General features: G+C 47.7%; 1 protein-coding gene across 1 annotated transcript in view; it reads left to right on the top strand.

The window, feature by feature from the left end:
* The window catches only part of Ush2a (usherin), a 665,632-nt gene that overhangs the window by 612,295 nt on the left and 36,278 nt on the right, over positions 1-17,059 (top strand). Inside the window, exons 61-63 of the mRNA XM_055609194.1 lie at positions 1,143-1,370; positions 5,400-6,916; positions 10,319-10,640. Coding sequence (XP_055465169.1) covers positions 1,143-1,370; positions 5,400-6,916; positions 10,319-10,640 — 2,067 coding nt within the window. The remainder of the gene's footprint in view (positions 1-1,142; positions 1,371-5,399; positions 6,917-10,318; positions 10,641-17,059) is intronic.

Raw genomic sequence — 17,059 nt, 5'->3', positions numbered from 1 at the left:
GTGTGTGTGTGTGTGTGTGTGTGTGTGTGTGTGTGTGTGTGTGTGTGCGTGCGCGCGCGCATATGTTGCTACCCCCTGTTGCAGGCATAATTCCTACCCTAAACAGACATATCCGTTCAGCCCAGATGGGCAAGAGCACCCCAGGGCCTCTCAGAATGCTAAGGTTCTTAGCTCCAGTTAAGTTATGCAAAATATGTTAAATGTCTCTCTGTGAGCAAGAAACAAACAAACAAACAAACAAAAAGTAATTGTGCTATCCCTTTTTTCTTTGAGATCAACACAGGCCTAGATAACAATCACTTCAGGCGCATTTCATGGTTTTAGTTACGCTGCTTCTAACAAACAGGAATAATTCCACATTTACATTGATAGCGGACTTCTCCAGGGGTGTTTGTACGTTTATAGTTCAATGAACTCATTGCTGTTTTCTTGTGTTTGTCTTATCAAATTTGTAAGATATAAATGCACACCAGGACAGTGAGAGAGAGAGGCTGGGAGGCAGGGGGGTGGATTGGAGGGTTAGGGTTGTCCCTACCAGTTCTCACAAAGACTTCCCATTAACCTGACAGCACTTCCAGTTGCTTGCATGCAACTTGGGGCTACCGATAATTCATTACGCCAACTTCAGTTCTCATCATGGGTGCCACAAGCTGTAGGTTTTGAGCTCTGAAGATCCAAAGACTCCATCCGACTCAACTTTTCCACCTCTCTGAAACCATACATTACTGCAGTGGTTCTCAGCCTTCCGAAGCTGTGACTCTTTAATACAGCAACTTAGGTTGTGGTGATCCCCAGCCATAACAATACTTTGTTGCCACTTCATGACTGTAATTTTGCCAAGATTCTAAATCGTAATGTAAATATTCGATATACAGGATATCTGATAGGTGACCCCTATGAAAGGGCTCGTTAGACTCCCAAAGGGGTCATGACCCCCAGGTTGAGAACCTGTTCATTCATTGCTATGTTCAGAATGTCCACAAGAGCAAGCAGAGAGAACAGCTACCCTCTTCTCCAGGCTGGTGGAACCTTTGCTGTACGTCTATGCTCTTGTTGCTATGTGTCCCGACATGGCCGTGCAGCTCAGGGAAGAACCATCCATCAGCTTCTAAACGATGCCTGACCTGCAGACTTTCTTCCAGGGAACGAGCCATCACGCCCATCTTTTTGGGTTAGAACCATTCACGACATACCAAGTCGGCGTGGTGGCTGTGAACAGGGCGGGAGAAGTGTCAAGCCCCTGGGCCCTGATTACAACTTTAGAATCTTCCCCAAGTGGACTGAAGAACTTCACAGCGGAGCAGAGAGAGAACGGCCGAGCTTTGCTGCTGCAGTGGTCAGAGCCGGTGAAAACCAATGGTGTGATCGAGGTAAAGGCCACCCCGCATGGGAAGTCATACCGGTCACCCTCCGGATAGACAGATGAACCCTGACGTGCCATCAGATCTCTGTGGGAAAGCCGGCTTCACCGCTGGGTTAATTCTCCTTGATGGCTCCTCTGGGCGCTTCATCCTAGATCAGGGCAGAGTAGCTGGGGGAGGAGGGCTGCTGGGGGCCCAGCAGTGTGCCGAGATCACCTCATTTAATCCACACATTAACCTCAGTAGGCAGGACCCGCTAACTTCATGAGGCTCATACAGGTTAAGTAGATGCTTCAGGCAGTATTGCCAAAGATGAGGTAGGATTTGAAGTCAAGGACTCCCAAAAGCTCGAACTCTGAATGGCCCTGACCTCACTGTGCCCAGAGCTGCCTTATTTTAGGAACTTCCTTGAGCCTTACCTAATTCACACTCTGCTAAGATTCACTAAGACACACCTGTCTACTAACCTCTCGACCTCCACATGTAGCCCTGAAAATACAGCCTTTAAAATGTCGCATGGGAAGCCTGGCCTTGCCAAGCTGGGGGAGACAGGATTTGCATAAACTGCCCACATTTTGAAACATTGGACGCTTACCCACATGAGGTAGACCTACCTCATCTTGTTGACATTCCTCCTGAGGTTGGCAGCCACTCCCTCATCAGTTCTCTCCTCTGGCTTTTCCACTGTGGTCCTTCCATGGGACAGGATGGCAGAGTCCCAGCTGCTGCATCCACTACCGGCTCCTATCGCTTTTCCCCAGATCACAGAGATGCCCGTGTCGATTTCACATGAAACAGCTGAGACTAAACTTCAACTCCGCCGGGCCCCGGAAGAAGAATGAGACAGGAGATAACAGCTATAGCCAGGGTTCTCTGGAACCAGCTCCAAATCCTGAGCCTTTGCTTAGGCCGCCTCTCTGCCTAGCTGGAGACCCTGCAGCCAACAACAGACACTCAGGAGCAAGCCACTTCCCACCAGCAGACATCAGACAACTCCCCTCCAGGGCAAGAGACCCAAATTCCCAACCTTAAATCCTGAATCTTGGCTCTCAGGCCCTCCCCAGTGACAGAACTTGCCCCTTCACCCATCAAAGCTCTTTCTGTGTTTATTCCTCCTCCCAGTGACTGCTTCTCCTGAACATGATTGACAATCAGAATATTGACTCCCTTTCCTTCATCTGCATTTCACCAAATATTTATTGAGCTTCTACTAAGTGCTGTGCACTTATTCAAGAGTGAACAAGACAGAAAAAGCCTCTGCTGTCAAGGCTCCTGCATGGGTATGAATAAATGCAGGGGAGAGTGTTGAATCAGAGACGGACAGAGGCACAAACAGTAAGCTGGTAAATAAACAAGCAAGGGAATTTCAGAGAGCCATGAATGCTATAAAGAAAATTAAATAGAGTCATGTAATTATGCCTGCTCAGGCTATTTTAAAATGGATAATCATTTGAATTGAGTTGACATTTGAGCTGAGCCCTGAATGACAAGACAGAGGCAGTCATGTGAAGATATGGGGGCAAAATGTTCCAGACAAAATGAACAGCAAATTCAAGGCCTGAAGGCAGGCATGACCTTGGTGTACTCAAGAAAACAGAAGAAAGCTTGTGTGGATAAAGTACTGGGAAGGAGGAAAAGATGGCACCAGGGTGGGCCCAACCTTGTGGGCTGTGACAAGGAGCAAGGAGAGATTGTTCAGGGTTCAATGAAACACTACCAAAGGCTCTAAGCAAAGGAACACCGCAATCGGATTTCACACTCTGGCTGTACACTCATGACCTATGAGAGACGAGGGGAGTTTAGAGCCTGTTGGAGGGTGTGGGGTAGAATTCAAATGAGATGGTTCAAATCGGAGTGGAAATCGTGAAGTCAGGAAATATGGGGTGTCAGAAATGTACGTAGAGAGTAGAAAGCGTGTTTCTATTAATGGCCCACATATGCAGCCTGAAGGAAAGAAAAGTGGTGACTCCCCAGACTGGCGTCTGGGCTCTGACCTTGAGGTGTCAGCTAATTGGGAAGGGAAAGTTGGAGAAGGAACAGGCTTGAGGGGTAAGCAGATAGTCAGAGGTCCAAGTTCAGAACTCCACAAGAGGCCATTGCTGAGGTATGTATATGCAATCTGTTAGCAGACAGCCATGGTGGTAGAGAGAATTTCCATGGAGAAACTGTAGCTAGCGATGAGGAAAAGATCATGGAGTCAAGCCCTAGGGCACAAGGAATTAGGAGGTCATGAAGAGGAAGAGTAGCCAGAGGAGAATAAAATGAGACAAAGGGTGTTGAGGGAAGGCTAAGTGAGGAGGGCACCCCAAGAGTGAAGAGCGAAGACGCTGGATGCTGCTGAGATGACCAGTGACATGACAGTGGAGAAGCGGCCTGGACTGGGCAAGGTCACTGCTGCCCTGGCAGGAAGACCACACGCTGGAGAAGCACCCCTGAGTGGCATGGCTCAAGGAGACGATGGTGACCAAGAAAGAAGATGGGGCCTCACTGGAGAAGCTTAGGAAGGGGGACAGTGGAGAAATGGGCAGGAGCCAGGAGTTTGAGGTAGTGAGCCTTATGGAGAAATCAATGAGATGCTAGAGCATGCTTAAACACTAATAGAAAGAGCCAGAGAGGGGAACTGGTGATGGAGGAGATGGCATGAATAATTGCAAAATCGTGAAGTCCTTAGGAAAGGAGAGGGATTGATGGCCTGAGCGGCCTTTAATTGGGCATAGGTACTTCAGTCATGGTGACAGAAGCCAAGATTGCCACAGATACTCTCCAGCCTGCCCCGGACTACATCCAAACAAACCCATCACTAGCTGAAAACATTATTAAACTGAAAATGTATCCTAAACACAGTAACCTCAGAGTATCATAGCTTCACCCACTGTATTTTCTGACCACTTAAATTAGCCTACAGTGGACCAAAATAACCTCCTACAAAGACTGCTTCCTGATAACATGTTAGCTGAGTAATTTGTTGAACACCAAACTGAAAGTTAAGAAAACGGCTGTCTCGGTATGTCTTCTCACCAGGCTGTAGCTAAAACCCGGAAGCCGAGAAACTGTAAGTCAGAGACCAACAGGATTCACAAGAATGTAAGGGCAATAACATGTAAAATGAGAGCCACCTTTCTAGCTTGATCTGCTTCTCAATGGGGGGGGGGGGTGTCAGTGACCAACTCTGGAGGAGAGAAAAGCATGTTGGCAGTTAATGGGAAGAGGATAAGATATAAAATAATTACTTTGGACAATGAGAGAGCAAATACAAAGGGGAAAAAATAGGGTTACCATTTGATAATTGCCTAATAGAGATTTATGGACCAGCCAGCTACTATTTGTCAGCTCCGTGTAATTACAAATGATTGCTACAGAGGTTAAGACTCTAGGCGTGATGAGCACAGATGGTCTTGCCTGGACCAAAGGCAAACACCACCAAATAGGCAATCAATTCTTCAGTGACTTCAAAGGGAAAACAAAGCATTTCTCTCCCCCATGCTATCGTTAACACTATGTAAGTGTGTGTCCTTGTATTACATATGTCCTGGTGCCTATACTGGTATCCATTTGTATAAGGTGATGTGAGCCTACACACAGCCTCATACATACAGATGTAGCTGCGCATTTTCAACCCTCATATCCTATAAGAAGGGTGGCTAGCAGTATAATTCCACTTCACAGAAAGTTCGAAGGAAGAACAGATTGTTCAGATAAAGCCCACGTGCCCTAGTCAGGATGTGATCGGGAGGATGAGATGTGTATGAATAGGGGACCTGGATGTTCTTCCTGCGGGTCAACCCTCATGGGAGCTGTGTGAGCCATAGCGTTCCATAGCTGGAGGTTTGGGTCAGTGCTTAGATTTTTATGCAACCTTTTAAAACGTTTTCTGTCGGCATTACGTTAACCGTGGCGCACCCCACTTCTGAAGTCAGCATCCGAATGCCGATGGGTTAGGACCACTGGAATCAGGGAAGCCTGTGGATGTTTTCCAGAGGCGAAGCAGCTGCGCCAAGGACCTCACGCTACTCACATCCTCGTGTCTTCATCCTGCAGGCATACAACATCTTCAGCGATGGGCTCCTGGAGTACTCCGGCCCGGGGCGACAGTTTCTCTTCAGGCGCCTGGCCCCCTTCACTCTCTACACCCTGACCCTGGAGGCCTGCACAGCAGCAGGCTGTGCTCACTCAGCGCCCCAGCCTCTCTGGACGGGGGAAGCCCCTCCAGAGTCTCAGCCGGCTCCCACCATCCAGGCGGTGGAGCCCACCAACGCGAGAATGCAATGGTCTCAGCCAGCTAAGCCAAATGGGAAGATAATCCGTTATGAAGTGATTCGGAGAGACTTGGAGGGAGAGGGTTGGGGGAATGAGACGATGCAGGCAGATGAGAACACTGTTTTCACGGAGTACAACACGGAAGGCATGGTGTGGGCGTATAATGACACGGGTCTGCAGCCATGGAGGCTGTACGCCTACAGAATCTGCGCGTGGAACTCTGCGGGCCACAGCTGTAGCTCTTGGAGTATGGTAAGGACATGGCAAGCACCCCCCGAAGGCCTCTCTCCGCCGCAGGTATCCTGTGTGTCTGCGGATCCCCCCCAAGTGCTGATCTCCTGGTTTCCACCCCAACACCCTAATGGCATCATCCAGTCCTATAGACTGGAGAGGAATGGTGTGGTCCGTCCTCCCAGTTTCAGTGGCAGCACCTTCAGCTACACCGACAGCCAGCTGCTTCCGTTTTCGACTTACAGCTACGCCGTCCTCGCCTGCACGAGCGGTGGCTGCTGCACCAGCGAGCCCAACAACGTCACAACCCCAGAGGCGCCTCCGTCGGGAGTCAGCCCTCCAGTGCTTTGGGCCATCAGTGCCCACCAGATAAACGTGTCTTGGTCTCCGCCATCGATCCCAAATGGGAAGATTGCTAACTATTCGCTTAGAGGTGATGGTCGGGAGTACCCGGCTGGGCAGGGCCTGTCCTTGCTGGTTTCCGACCTGCAGCCTTTCACTCAGTACAACCTCTCCCTCGTGGCCTGCACAAACGGAGGATGCACGGCAAGTGGAACTGCATCTACCCGGACCATGGAGGCCCCGCCAGAGAACACGGACCCCCCAACAGTGCACGTCACAGGCTCAGAATCAATAGAAGTTACATGGAAACCCCCGAGAAACCCACATGGCCAGATCAGAAGTTACGAGCTTCGGAGAGACGGTGCCATGGTGTATACAGGGCTGGAAACGCGCTACCACGATTTCACCCTCACTCCTGGCGTGGAACACAGCTACTCGGTGACTGCCACTAACAGCCGGGGAAGTGTCCTGAGCCCGCCTGTCAAGGATCACACCAGCTCCTCAGCCCCCTCGGGGCTAGAGCCTCCAAAATTGCACGCTGGGGATGCCCCTGAGATCGCGGTGCACTGGGACTCTCCAGCGAGGGCAAACGGCGAGATTATCAACTACACCCTCTTCATCCGAGAGCCGTTTGAAAGAGAAATCAGAACCGTGTACGTCAATACAACGCATACTGCTTTTGGTACTCGGTCACTCACAGTAAAGCACCTGAAGCCGTTCCATAGGTAAGTAGCCAGGCTGGGTTTTCTGGAAGCAAGATATTGTCCTTTCCATGGTAGTCTGTCCATGCCAGTGAGGCTCCCAAAGCAAGATGCATGAGGTTGGTTCCTCCCGTCCTCCGGCTTGCCCAGCCTCTGGAGAATAAACCTCTTGCTTGTGATTTTTTCATTCCAGCTTTCCAGAAATGTGAGCACTTTGTCATCTGGAGTAGATCGTGAGGAGGTGAGGGTAATCCCCCTCAACTGAGTTGCAGGACCTGAACACCTAGGGTGGGAAGGAGGGCTAGAGAGATAGCTCCATGGGCAAAGCACCCGTGAGCCAAACCCGACGGCACACACGTAAACAGATTGGCTTGTTCCTATGACCTCACGTTGGTAGGCACATGGCGGGTGGAGCCGAGGCCATCAGGGTACCAGCCAGCCAGACTAGTCAAGTCAGGGAGCTCCAGATTGAGGGAGAGACCCTGTTTTCAAAAAGTAATGTGGCTTTACTCTAGCTTCCAAACACACACACACACACACCCCTAAAAAGCACCGGCCAGAAACATACTGTATGAGCATTTGTCTAGGAGCTAGTCCTTCAGTATTCAAATCGAGCATCTCTCCCTGGACAGCGGAGTCTTTGAGCTCTGCGTCCGCTGCAGAACTCCCTCAGTCTTGAACTCATGACTGCTCAGATGACAACACTTTGTTGGTAGGTGCTGTTCTAGATCCCGCTTCTGTGACGTGCAAGGTGTTCTACACCAACACACTTCCTACAGCTTCAGACGCTCTGAACGTTTCCCCCGTCCCACTTCAGCTCCCTGCATCCCCACATGCTGTGTGTGTGTGTGTGTGTGTGTGTGTGTGTGTGAAATTTAGTAAAATGAACAGAATCACTTTTAGAAGTTCTTTTGAAGTGTTGCTGTCCAGCCAGCACAGGTAAACAGGCTATAACTATGATGTCCTGGTGTGTAGATTAAACACGGCCCTGGCCATCTCTGGTGTATAGTGCTGTTTGAATGAAGCAGTCATGGTCTTATGCATCTACTCAGGGCAATTATTTAGCATCCTATTAAATATTAAACAGTAATTAAAAGCTCTTCAGGTATTCTGCACAGCTAATCTACATGCTATGTGAGTTGGCTTTTATCTCACGCTACTGAGGACACTTAAAGAGCCCATGTTGGTGAGGAACCCTGCATTTTGTCAGAGCTTCCTCGTGACTGCAACACAAGAATCAAAATCATTTCCATCTTACCCCCCCGCCCCTTTGAGCCCTGATATCTAAAAGGATTTCTAGAGAAAATGGCTTCCCAGACATCAAAGTAACACCCTTTCTAGAGAAAATAAATATATAAAAAGACTAATGTGGTGATCCTAGTAAGGACACTTATGTATGCATGGAGAGACAGGGTTCTCTTTAACAGTTAAAGCTCCGACACGGTGAAATACAGCAGAGTATCAAAGCTGTATCTGTTGATTTCTTGTCCTTTTTGTTTTTGTGAGTTTGAAATCATATTAATATTTACTAGACACTGGGAAAATGAGTGTGTCTATCTTTGAGCACCCAGGCTGGTCAGTCAGAAGCAGTTTGACAATCTTCTAGAACCAGAGAGAAAGTGACCCAGGACTTTATTTGATTTTGTTGTTGCTTTTGCTTTTAAGAAAGGGTCTCAGGTAGCTCACTATGGACAAAACTCATTATATCAACAAAGATGATCTTCAACTCCTGATCCATCCCTTTGCCTCCATCTTCCAAGTACTAGAATTACAGGCTTGTGCCACTAACAGCTTTATTGTTTTGTTTAAGATGCTGTCTCATGTAGCCTGGGTTGGCCTTGCATGTCTGGTCCTCCTCCATGCAGAGATTACAGGCTTGGACAGCCCTGCTCAGCTGAAGCAGTGCTAGGCCCTGTTCGTTAAGTAAGCATTCTGCCAAGCCAGGTGCACCACCCCTCACTTGACCCAGGACTTTAAAACTAGCCACAGATAATCCAGAAAAAGCTTTCCTGTGTGCAAAATCAAAACTGACCCAACAGCTTTGCTTATCAGTCTGGCCCACCATACACAATGGTGGGTCTGCTCACGGAGCAACTGACGGCACACACGGCAGATGCGTGAGGGAGGGGGGAGAGGAGGGAGAGTGAAAGAATGAATGAAATTGGGAAGGAAGAAGGGGATGAATGGAAGTCTATTTTAGTCACATTTTCCTTTGCTGTGATAAAATACCCTGACAAAAGCAACTTAGTGGGGGAGGGGCTTCTGTGGGTTTACAGATGAAGATGTCATGGCAGCAGGAGCTGAGGGCAGCTGGTCACATGGCATCCAGAGCCAAGTAGCAGAGTGAGAGGTGAACCAGTGCCCAACTCACTCTCCCTTTTATGTTGAGTCTGGGAACCCAAACCCAGGAAATGATACTACCTACTCTTCCCACCTCAGTGAGCTCAACACAATCCCGAATAGGCATGCCCAGAAGCTAATGATCCCTCGAAGGTGTGCCCAGAGGCTCTTCACTTAGGTGTTTCCAGATCCTGTCAAGCTGACAGCTCACACTAACAATCACAGAGTCACAAAGGAAATGAAAAGCATAATTAAGAAGGCAAACATGCAAAACAGAAAGCAAGCAAGAGCAGAACACAGGGACAGAAGGAAAGGAAGTAGAAAAAGAGCAGAAACAACCGGATCCAGAGGCTTTCAGAGGGATAAAAGTAGCGCCTTGCTTGAGAGAACATTGGTGTGTCATGAAGTCCACGGGGCTCCTGGCAGCCAGAGGCACTCAGCACTAACCAAGGGCCTTTGTGTTGCAAAAGGCTCTGCTATGGAAATCCAACCTTTCAGAGAGGTAGATACAAGCTATAAGGCAAAACATAATTGATTAGCAGAGCTTGACTGGGTAGTGATAAGGTGTCTGTGTGATGGATAATCTAGTGTGTAGGGGGTTAACTTTGCCCCCCAGAGGTCTTCGTGTGAGGTAAGGAATCCTGTTTTAAGATGTCAGGTATCAGGTGAGAAGATTCATTACCATGGAGACAGTAACTTGGCATTGCCCCTTCATAATCCGAAGGCATTCCCAGGGAATGGCTTGGCCCTGGCTGCACAGAGAGGGAGACTCCGTCTGGGACATGCGCAAGGCTGCAAGAATTTTCACGCTAGAGAGACCAGGAGTTTCTTTACTCCATGCATCTCCTTTTAGGCAAGAGCTGACACTCACCAGACAGATGAAGGTCTTTTCTTTGTGTTTGAAAATTGGAAGATCGAAATGTTCAGAACTTCTCATAAAAATGACTTTGTTATTATCTGAAAGCTAGCTGACCATACAAATAAATGTAAACTCTTTTTTTTCCTTCTGAAAACATGTACTCCTTAAAATAAAATTGTCCCAGACAGACCTAAGAATCATTTGTGATCCTGCCTTGTCTCCTGTAGGTATGAAATGCGCATCCAAGCTTGCACTGGCCTCGGATGTGCCTCCAGCGAGTGGGCATCTACCCAGACTAGAGAAATCCCACCTCTGATGCAACCGGCCCCGCATCTGGAGGTGCAGACGGCTGCAGGGGGATTCCAGCCCGTGGTAGCTGTGTGGTGGGCAGGACCACTCCAGCCAAATGGAAAAATCATAAGCTTTGAATTGTACAGAAGACAAATAACAACTTGGCCCAGAAAGTCCAGTCCATTGTTGACCTACAACGGAAGCTCAAGCTCCTTTGTGGATTCAGAGTTACTGCCTTTCACTGAATATGAGTACCAGGTAAGAACTCTGTGTGTTCAAACTTCAAGCTGAGGTGGTGTGCTCACATCAGAGATTCCTCCTACAGTGTTCCTCACGATTCCAAAAGCCACTTAATGATATATAGTTTTACAGAAGGCTGTAATAGCCTTTAATTGTTTTCTAAGCAGTTGATGAGCAAAGGAAGACTCTTCATTCACCCTCTTCATTTTCTTGGTCCTTGGTACATATACTTGGTTTTTTTGTGAGTTGCAGATGGATGGTTGATCACTGATATGGTTTCCAACATTAGGCTTCCTTTCACCTGTGTAGCCTTGGCTAGATGTATTCCCTAAGCCATCCTTAGGGAAAAAACTCATGTGTTGCAGCAGGTCAAAATAGAGCGTAGCGGCAAACACTGATAGTCACTATGCTCAGGATGTTGAGAAGAGCCAAAACCTGCCTACAGAAATAGAGTAAGCTGAAAACCAATTCACCCATCAGTCAGCAGTGTTTAAAAGGCTTCACACCGCCCTTTAAAGACTAGGAATTAGGAAGGATGTTCAGAAAATATTTGGAAACCTAAAAGACTGTTTGGGAGGCCTTGTTTTGCCATTGGATCTGCAGGTACCGTTCCCGCAGCAGCGATGCCATTTCCTGAGCAGGATGGGTCTGACGTGTCCCGCTGTCCTCCAGACAAGTGGTGCCCACGGGATCACATGCAGCCCCACACTGACACGGGGACTGGTTTCACCCAGCCCCTGGGAATTTTCAAAGGCAGAGGTCAGAAGTCTTGATAGAACTAGGTCTCTCTTCCACGCTGTTGTCAGGCACTGCTCTCCCACTGTGTCTTTAGTTCCATAGGCTCCCATTGTGTCTCCTCTACTTTAGCCAGACTAGTTTCTCCTGCTGGAAGCTCTAAGAAGCTTGTTGATGGATAACTCCTGAAGGTCAGGCAAATATCAATAAAAATCTTCACAGAAAAAAGACTATGCCTGAAAAGCCTATCAAAGGGCTGTAGCTCAGTTGGCAGAGTGGCTGCCGAGCAGGCAAGACTCCCCAGGTTCTGACCTAGCACTGCAGTAGCACAGCATGGCGGTGCTTGCTTGTAATCCCAGAACTCCAGAGGTTGAGGCAGGAGAATCAAAATCAGTATAACTACGAGGAGGATGACAGACACAAATAAGCATGATGATTTGATTAGAGGTAACATTTTATGCATGAAAAGAATACCTCAAGTCAACATTGTATCTACACAAGTCACCTGAGGAAGTTGGTGCTGAAAATGTAAGCCAGCTCTTGAATTGGAGAAATACACAAACAGAAATCCAAATTTATTGTTTGTAATTACAAATCTAAAATCTCTCCTAAAAGCAAAAGTGTTCCCTTGGTTAGGTGCCAACTACTTGGTGGCAAGACCTAATCTAAATACATGGGAGGCTGTTTATAGCATTTGTTTAGCTATTGCACTTACATATGAATAAGTTTCCATGGAAATATTGTCTTACGGTAAGATGGCTAACTGAATAATGCTGGAGTGGTTGCAGAGCCAACTACAGACAAACTTTGTAACAGTCTTGTTTTTAACTCTACGAATGTGTGTCTGTTTGTGTATGTACATGTGAGAACAAGTGCCTGTGGAGGCCAGTAGAGGGCGTTTGATCCACTTGGGCTATAGTTACAGGCACTTGTAAGCTGCCAGCGTGGGTACGAGAAACCAAACTCGAATCTGTTGCAAGTACAGCAATCACTCTTACCTTCAGAGCTCTCTTTGCAGCCCCCAAAATAATTTGAAAGCACTTCTACCTGGAAGGTTTGGGAAAGTATTGTGGCTTATGCCAGTAAAAAAACAATTAGAAGCAGAATTCTATCAGAAAATTCCAGGTCCTGCAGAGCCCTCCCTTTGTTTTTGGTTTTGGTTTCTCTTTAGCTTCACAAGCAAGTATGAAGTTGTCAATGATCCCTCAGTTCTCAGTCACCTGGTCTCGGGTAGCAGAACCTGGCATGGATGCTTTGGATCGCAGTAAACACTCCAAGATGCTGGATTACAGAGTGCTGACCACAGCTCTCTTGGCCTGTGCGGGGTAAAGCAGTACTCCGCATCTGTAGAAGCCTCGATGCCACTTTTAAGGCATTTAAGTTCCAAGTGTGTGTTGACTCACTGGGTGGATCTATCATCAGGAGCGAAGGGTGATCAAGGGACCCAGGTGAGAGGCTGAGGCGAGTTGAGGATTTACAGGGTGCTGTTGCTTCTGTCACTACTCCTGTCAGCTTTGAGTCAGTCTTCTACACCGTACTTCACCAAGGTTGTTAGTTCTGTGAGTGTGAGCTATCACATCCAATTTATTCTAGGTTGTTTTTGAGACAGGGTCTCACTGTAGCCTGGCCTGGAACTCAAATGTAGACCAGGCTGGCCTTGAACTCATAGACAACACCTTCCTCTGCCTCACCAAGTGCTGATATTAAAGGTGAGCATTCCATCCTGGCCGTCTTAAAGGAAAGCCCTCCCCTTTACCCACAGAGGCCGAAATGAGATCAGGACTTACCGGAGAAGCTGCTATCTCAATTGAACAACAATGTTTTCCTTGTAAACACTTTTTTTTTTTCATTCCTGTCATTGTTGTACTGTTTTTGGTGTGGAGGTAGAAGATAACACTGTATAAAATAAGACTTTTTGGATTGAGAAAAGTTGAGTCATTTCCGTGTCAACATAGCTCCTAGGAGTCTGAGATTCTGAAGGGTCAAACACTGAAAATAAGTTTAAAAAAAAAGGAGGGGGGGTAAGAAGTAAAACCTGAATGGAGGGTGTTAGGAAATACCTGTTTGTATTTCACAAGTATTGGCAGGTGGCTTTGGGGAACAATGCATACACAGTCCTGTTAGAAATCCCATCGTCTTGGTAAGTGCCAAGGGTCATCTGCTGGAATCTGAGTCTTAACCCAGTCAGTATGCTCTCATGCATCCGTGCTGAATGGAATCCTTCCAGGAAGAGACCTTTCCTAAACTGATACCACATGGCTGTTAGGCAAAGCCATGAGATACCTACACACCGAATTGGTGTTTTCCCTACAGAGCCGCTGTCTATTTTGAATGCTTCCCAGTTGGACTGTGCTGAACCGTACTCCTTATACCTCCAACACCTGTCAGAAATTTCTTAGTGAATGAGCAAGTCAGTTAGGACAGTGGTCTTCCCATAGGCTTCAGAGAGAACCTGGTGGGCCTCCCTCCCGAGCTGTCCCAGGGTTTTGCAGAGTTGAAGGTGGAACCCAGGGCTTTGCACATGCAAGCCGAGCAAGCCTTCTACACTGAGCTCTGCCCCCAGCCCTGCACTTTAGCTTTTACCTCAGGGAGAGATGTCTGGCTAATGAGCAGCTCCAGGTAATTCTGCATTCATATTCATACTCTCGCTTAAGGCAATGACTCACCATGGAGTTGCTGGGGCCTGCCAGGGCTCTTTCTCACTGACTTGTGCTGACAGGGACTAATTAGCTCTCCTGAAACTTCCCCACATTGACAGGATTTTTTCAGTAAGCACCCCACACACTCAAAGGTTTCTGGTACCCAGTGACTGGGTGACTGAGAATCTACAGCTCATCCTTGCAGGACCCTTTCTGACTCACTGGTGTGAGAGTCTGGTCTTGGGGCCTAAGGCTGAAGGAGGAAGGGTGGACTGGTAGCTGCTGCTTTCTAACCAACCAACACTCTTCCCCAAGAAGAGGATGGGGGGAAGGTTGTGAAGAAAACACAGAAGGGATCATTAGTGTTCCCACCAGAGGCAGATGGATTGAAACCTCAGTAGGGTACTATGGCTCCCCACCGAAGCTACCCAAGCACAGGTGCTGAGCTGAAAGGGAATGGACAGAGACGGTAACATTCTTTTGGATATCTCAGCAATTTAGCTTCTTCATGCCTTCCTTCATTGCCTTAGTTTGCACTTGTCAGAACAGGATGTCACAGACCATGCAACTTGTACTTCAAACAATGCTGGAGACCTTTAAGTCTAAGGCCAAGGTGCCCATAGCTGCTGTGTCTGGTGAGGGACCTCTCTTCTCTGCAAATGCTGTCTTCTCATTGTATCTCACAAAGCAGGTAGGAGAGGAGCAGGGACAGAAGAAAAGGACTAGTCTCTCATATGGGCACCAGTCACATCTGTGAGGGCGCCTCTCACAGGAACTCATCAGTCTCTAAGAGCTAATTCCAAACACCATTATGCTTGGACCGGGACTTGAGGGGCTTACCCAGCACACAGCACATTGGAAGGTGTAGTTCTCCCTGCAGATCCAAGCTCCAGAAAAGGGAAGCCACAAGAGTACACCATTGCGCCTTTTAGTTAGTTAGTTACTTAGTTAGTTCATTACTTAGTTAGAGACAGGGCCTTACTATGTCACCCTGGCTGGACTTAGATTTGGAGGGATCTCCCTGCCTCTGTCTCCAGAATACTGGGGTTAAAGGCTCGTGCCACCACACCCCACGTTAATTTTACCTTCTCTTGATTGGCCTATGTAATCTACAGCTTGTGAAACGTGACAATAATAAATCTTAACCCAAAGCACTTTCCTTCGATAACAGTGCCTAGCTTTAAATTGTACTGATAGAAGAGAGACCCTGGGGTGGTCTTCAGACAAAAGAAATGGTTGGTCACGCTTCGCCCCACTTGGCTTGGGTCCTGGAACCCTGACTGAGGCACAAGGGAATGAAGAAAGGACAGACAGACACATGTACAGAAAGTCTGGGGTTAGGAAGGGTGTGCAAACTTCTCAAGCTGTAAACACCCAGGAAGAGGAGGAAGCTGCCGGTCCTAGTTTTTGTACATACCTAATCAATCAACACAACACTCACCCATGGACAGAGCAAGGCTTTGCCTGAGCCTGGCCCACATGAGGAATGACTTTGCCAGTTTCCCATGAGCCCAAGCCCTGGAGCTCACAGCCATGCCAACAGCATAGACTCACTGAGGGCTTCACTCACTCAGGGCTTCCTCTGCTCCCAAATAGCTACTCATCACCAAAAGGAGCGCGTGGACCTACCAGCGGTGCTGTCTCTCAGTATCACCAAACCCATTTGCTTATTAATAAATTTATCCTGAAAACTACAAAAACATCATACTGCATAAGTAGAAATAAGTGTTAACTCTGTTTTGCTTACAAGCTATGAGTCCTGAGTGTCCTGGAGGAAACCCACATCATCAATACCATTTCAGGCCTGTGTTCAACAGAGGAACACATTAAGCTAGACTGTGCCCAAGGGAATTGCTCCTGCTTGTCAGGGAGGAGACTAAAGGAATTCCTCAGCACCATCAGAAAGACTAGATACCAGGTCTTGGCAACCAGAGGCAGGATTAAAAGCTATGTCCTTTCTCTGCTCTGTCCCTGTTTCTCCATCCCTCCGTCCCTCCATCCCTCCTTCCTTGCTTGCCTCTCTCCCTCTGTTCCTTCCTCTGTCTCTCCCTCATCTTGTCTTGCTCCTGAAGTTGTAACTTTAATCAGGACAGCACACAGGCTTGCTTTACTGTTAAATTGTCATATAAGAGAATATGCTCAAGACACCATACATAACAGCCATTTGGCCAAAATAATAATGGTTACTGTTATTATCACCCTCCGTCCTTAATGAACAAGAAGACTGACTTTCAGCCTTAAGCCAGCCACAACGGGACTCTGAATTTAGCCTGTTATACTATGTGCCTTCCTAAGAACTGAGGAAATGAAGCTCTCTGAGTGAACATGCCTCATCCCTTGGTCCACTTTCTCCAACAAGGCTACAGTCGAAAGCAAGAATTGCCCAGTACCGTCCCCACTCCAAAGACACCTGCAAAGAATATGGATCTGTTTCTTTAACCTCTTACAGCCTGTCTCCAAAAGAAATCAGAGTTAGGATCACAAAATTTGGGCTGGGAAGATGGCTCATCTGTAAAGTGTAAACACAGAGCCCAGTGTTCAAGTTCCAGAAACTCAAAGAAAAGTCAGGCGTAGTGATGAATACTTGTAACCAAAAGTCTGAAAAGGCAGTGGCAGAGACAGGTGCCCTGGGGCTCCCTGGCTGGCTGGCCTAGCTCACTGAGGTAGATGGTAGTTGGAGAAAGAGAGCTGAGGTTAAGCTCTTATCTCTATACCTGTGCACATGTGCACGAATACACACACACACACACACACACACACACACACACACACACGTATACATGAACATGCACACACTCACAGCGAAAACCTTGGGTGACATTTAATTTCACATGGCCTCCCTCCCATCATTTAATAATTGGGTCTGTTATGAGAATAAGCGCTTTGTATTTGTAGGATGCCAGTGTTTAGCAGGCCCGTGCTTCACCCCAGCCCTCCTACAGAGGCAGGTAAGGAGAACCCTGCTCTGTATAGTGACTCTTTAACCAGACTGTACAGTCTCTAGTCAAGAACACAAGGGGCTCTGAAAGGGGGGACCCCTCCCAGGCATCTTTCCTTGTCCTC

The sequence above is a fragment of the Psammomys obesus genome, unplaced genomic scaffold (assembly GCF_907164565.1).
Source record: "Psammomys obesus unplaced genomic scaffold, mPsaObe1.curated_primary_1811, whole genome shotgun sequence".
NCBI lineage: Eukaryota > Metazoa > Chordata > Mammalia > Rodentia > Muridae > Psammomys > Psammomys obesus.
This window is presented reverse-complemented; position numbering and strand designations above follow the sequence as displayed.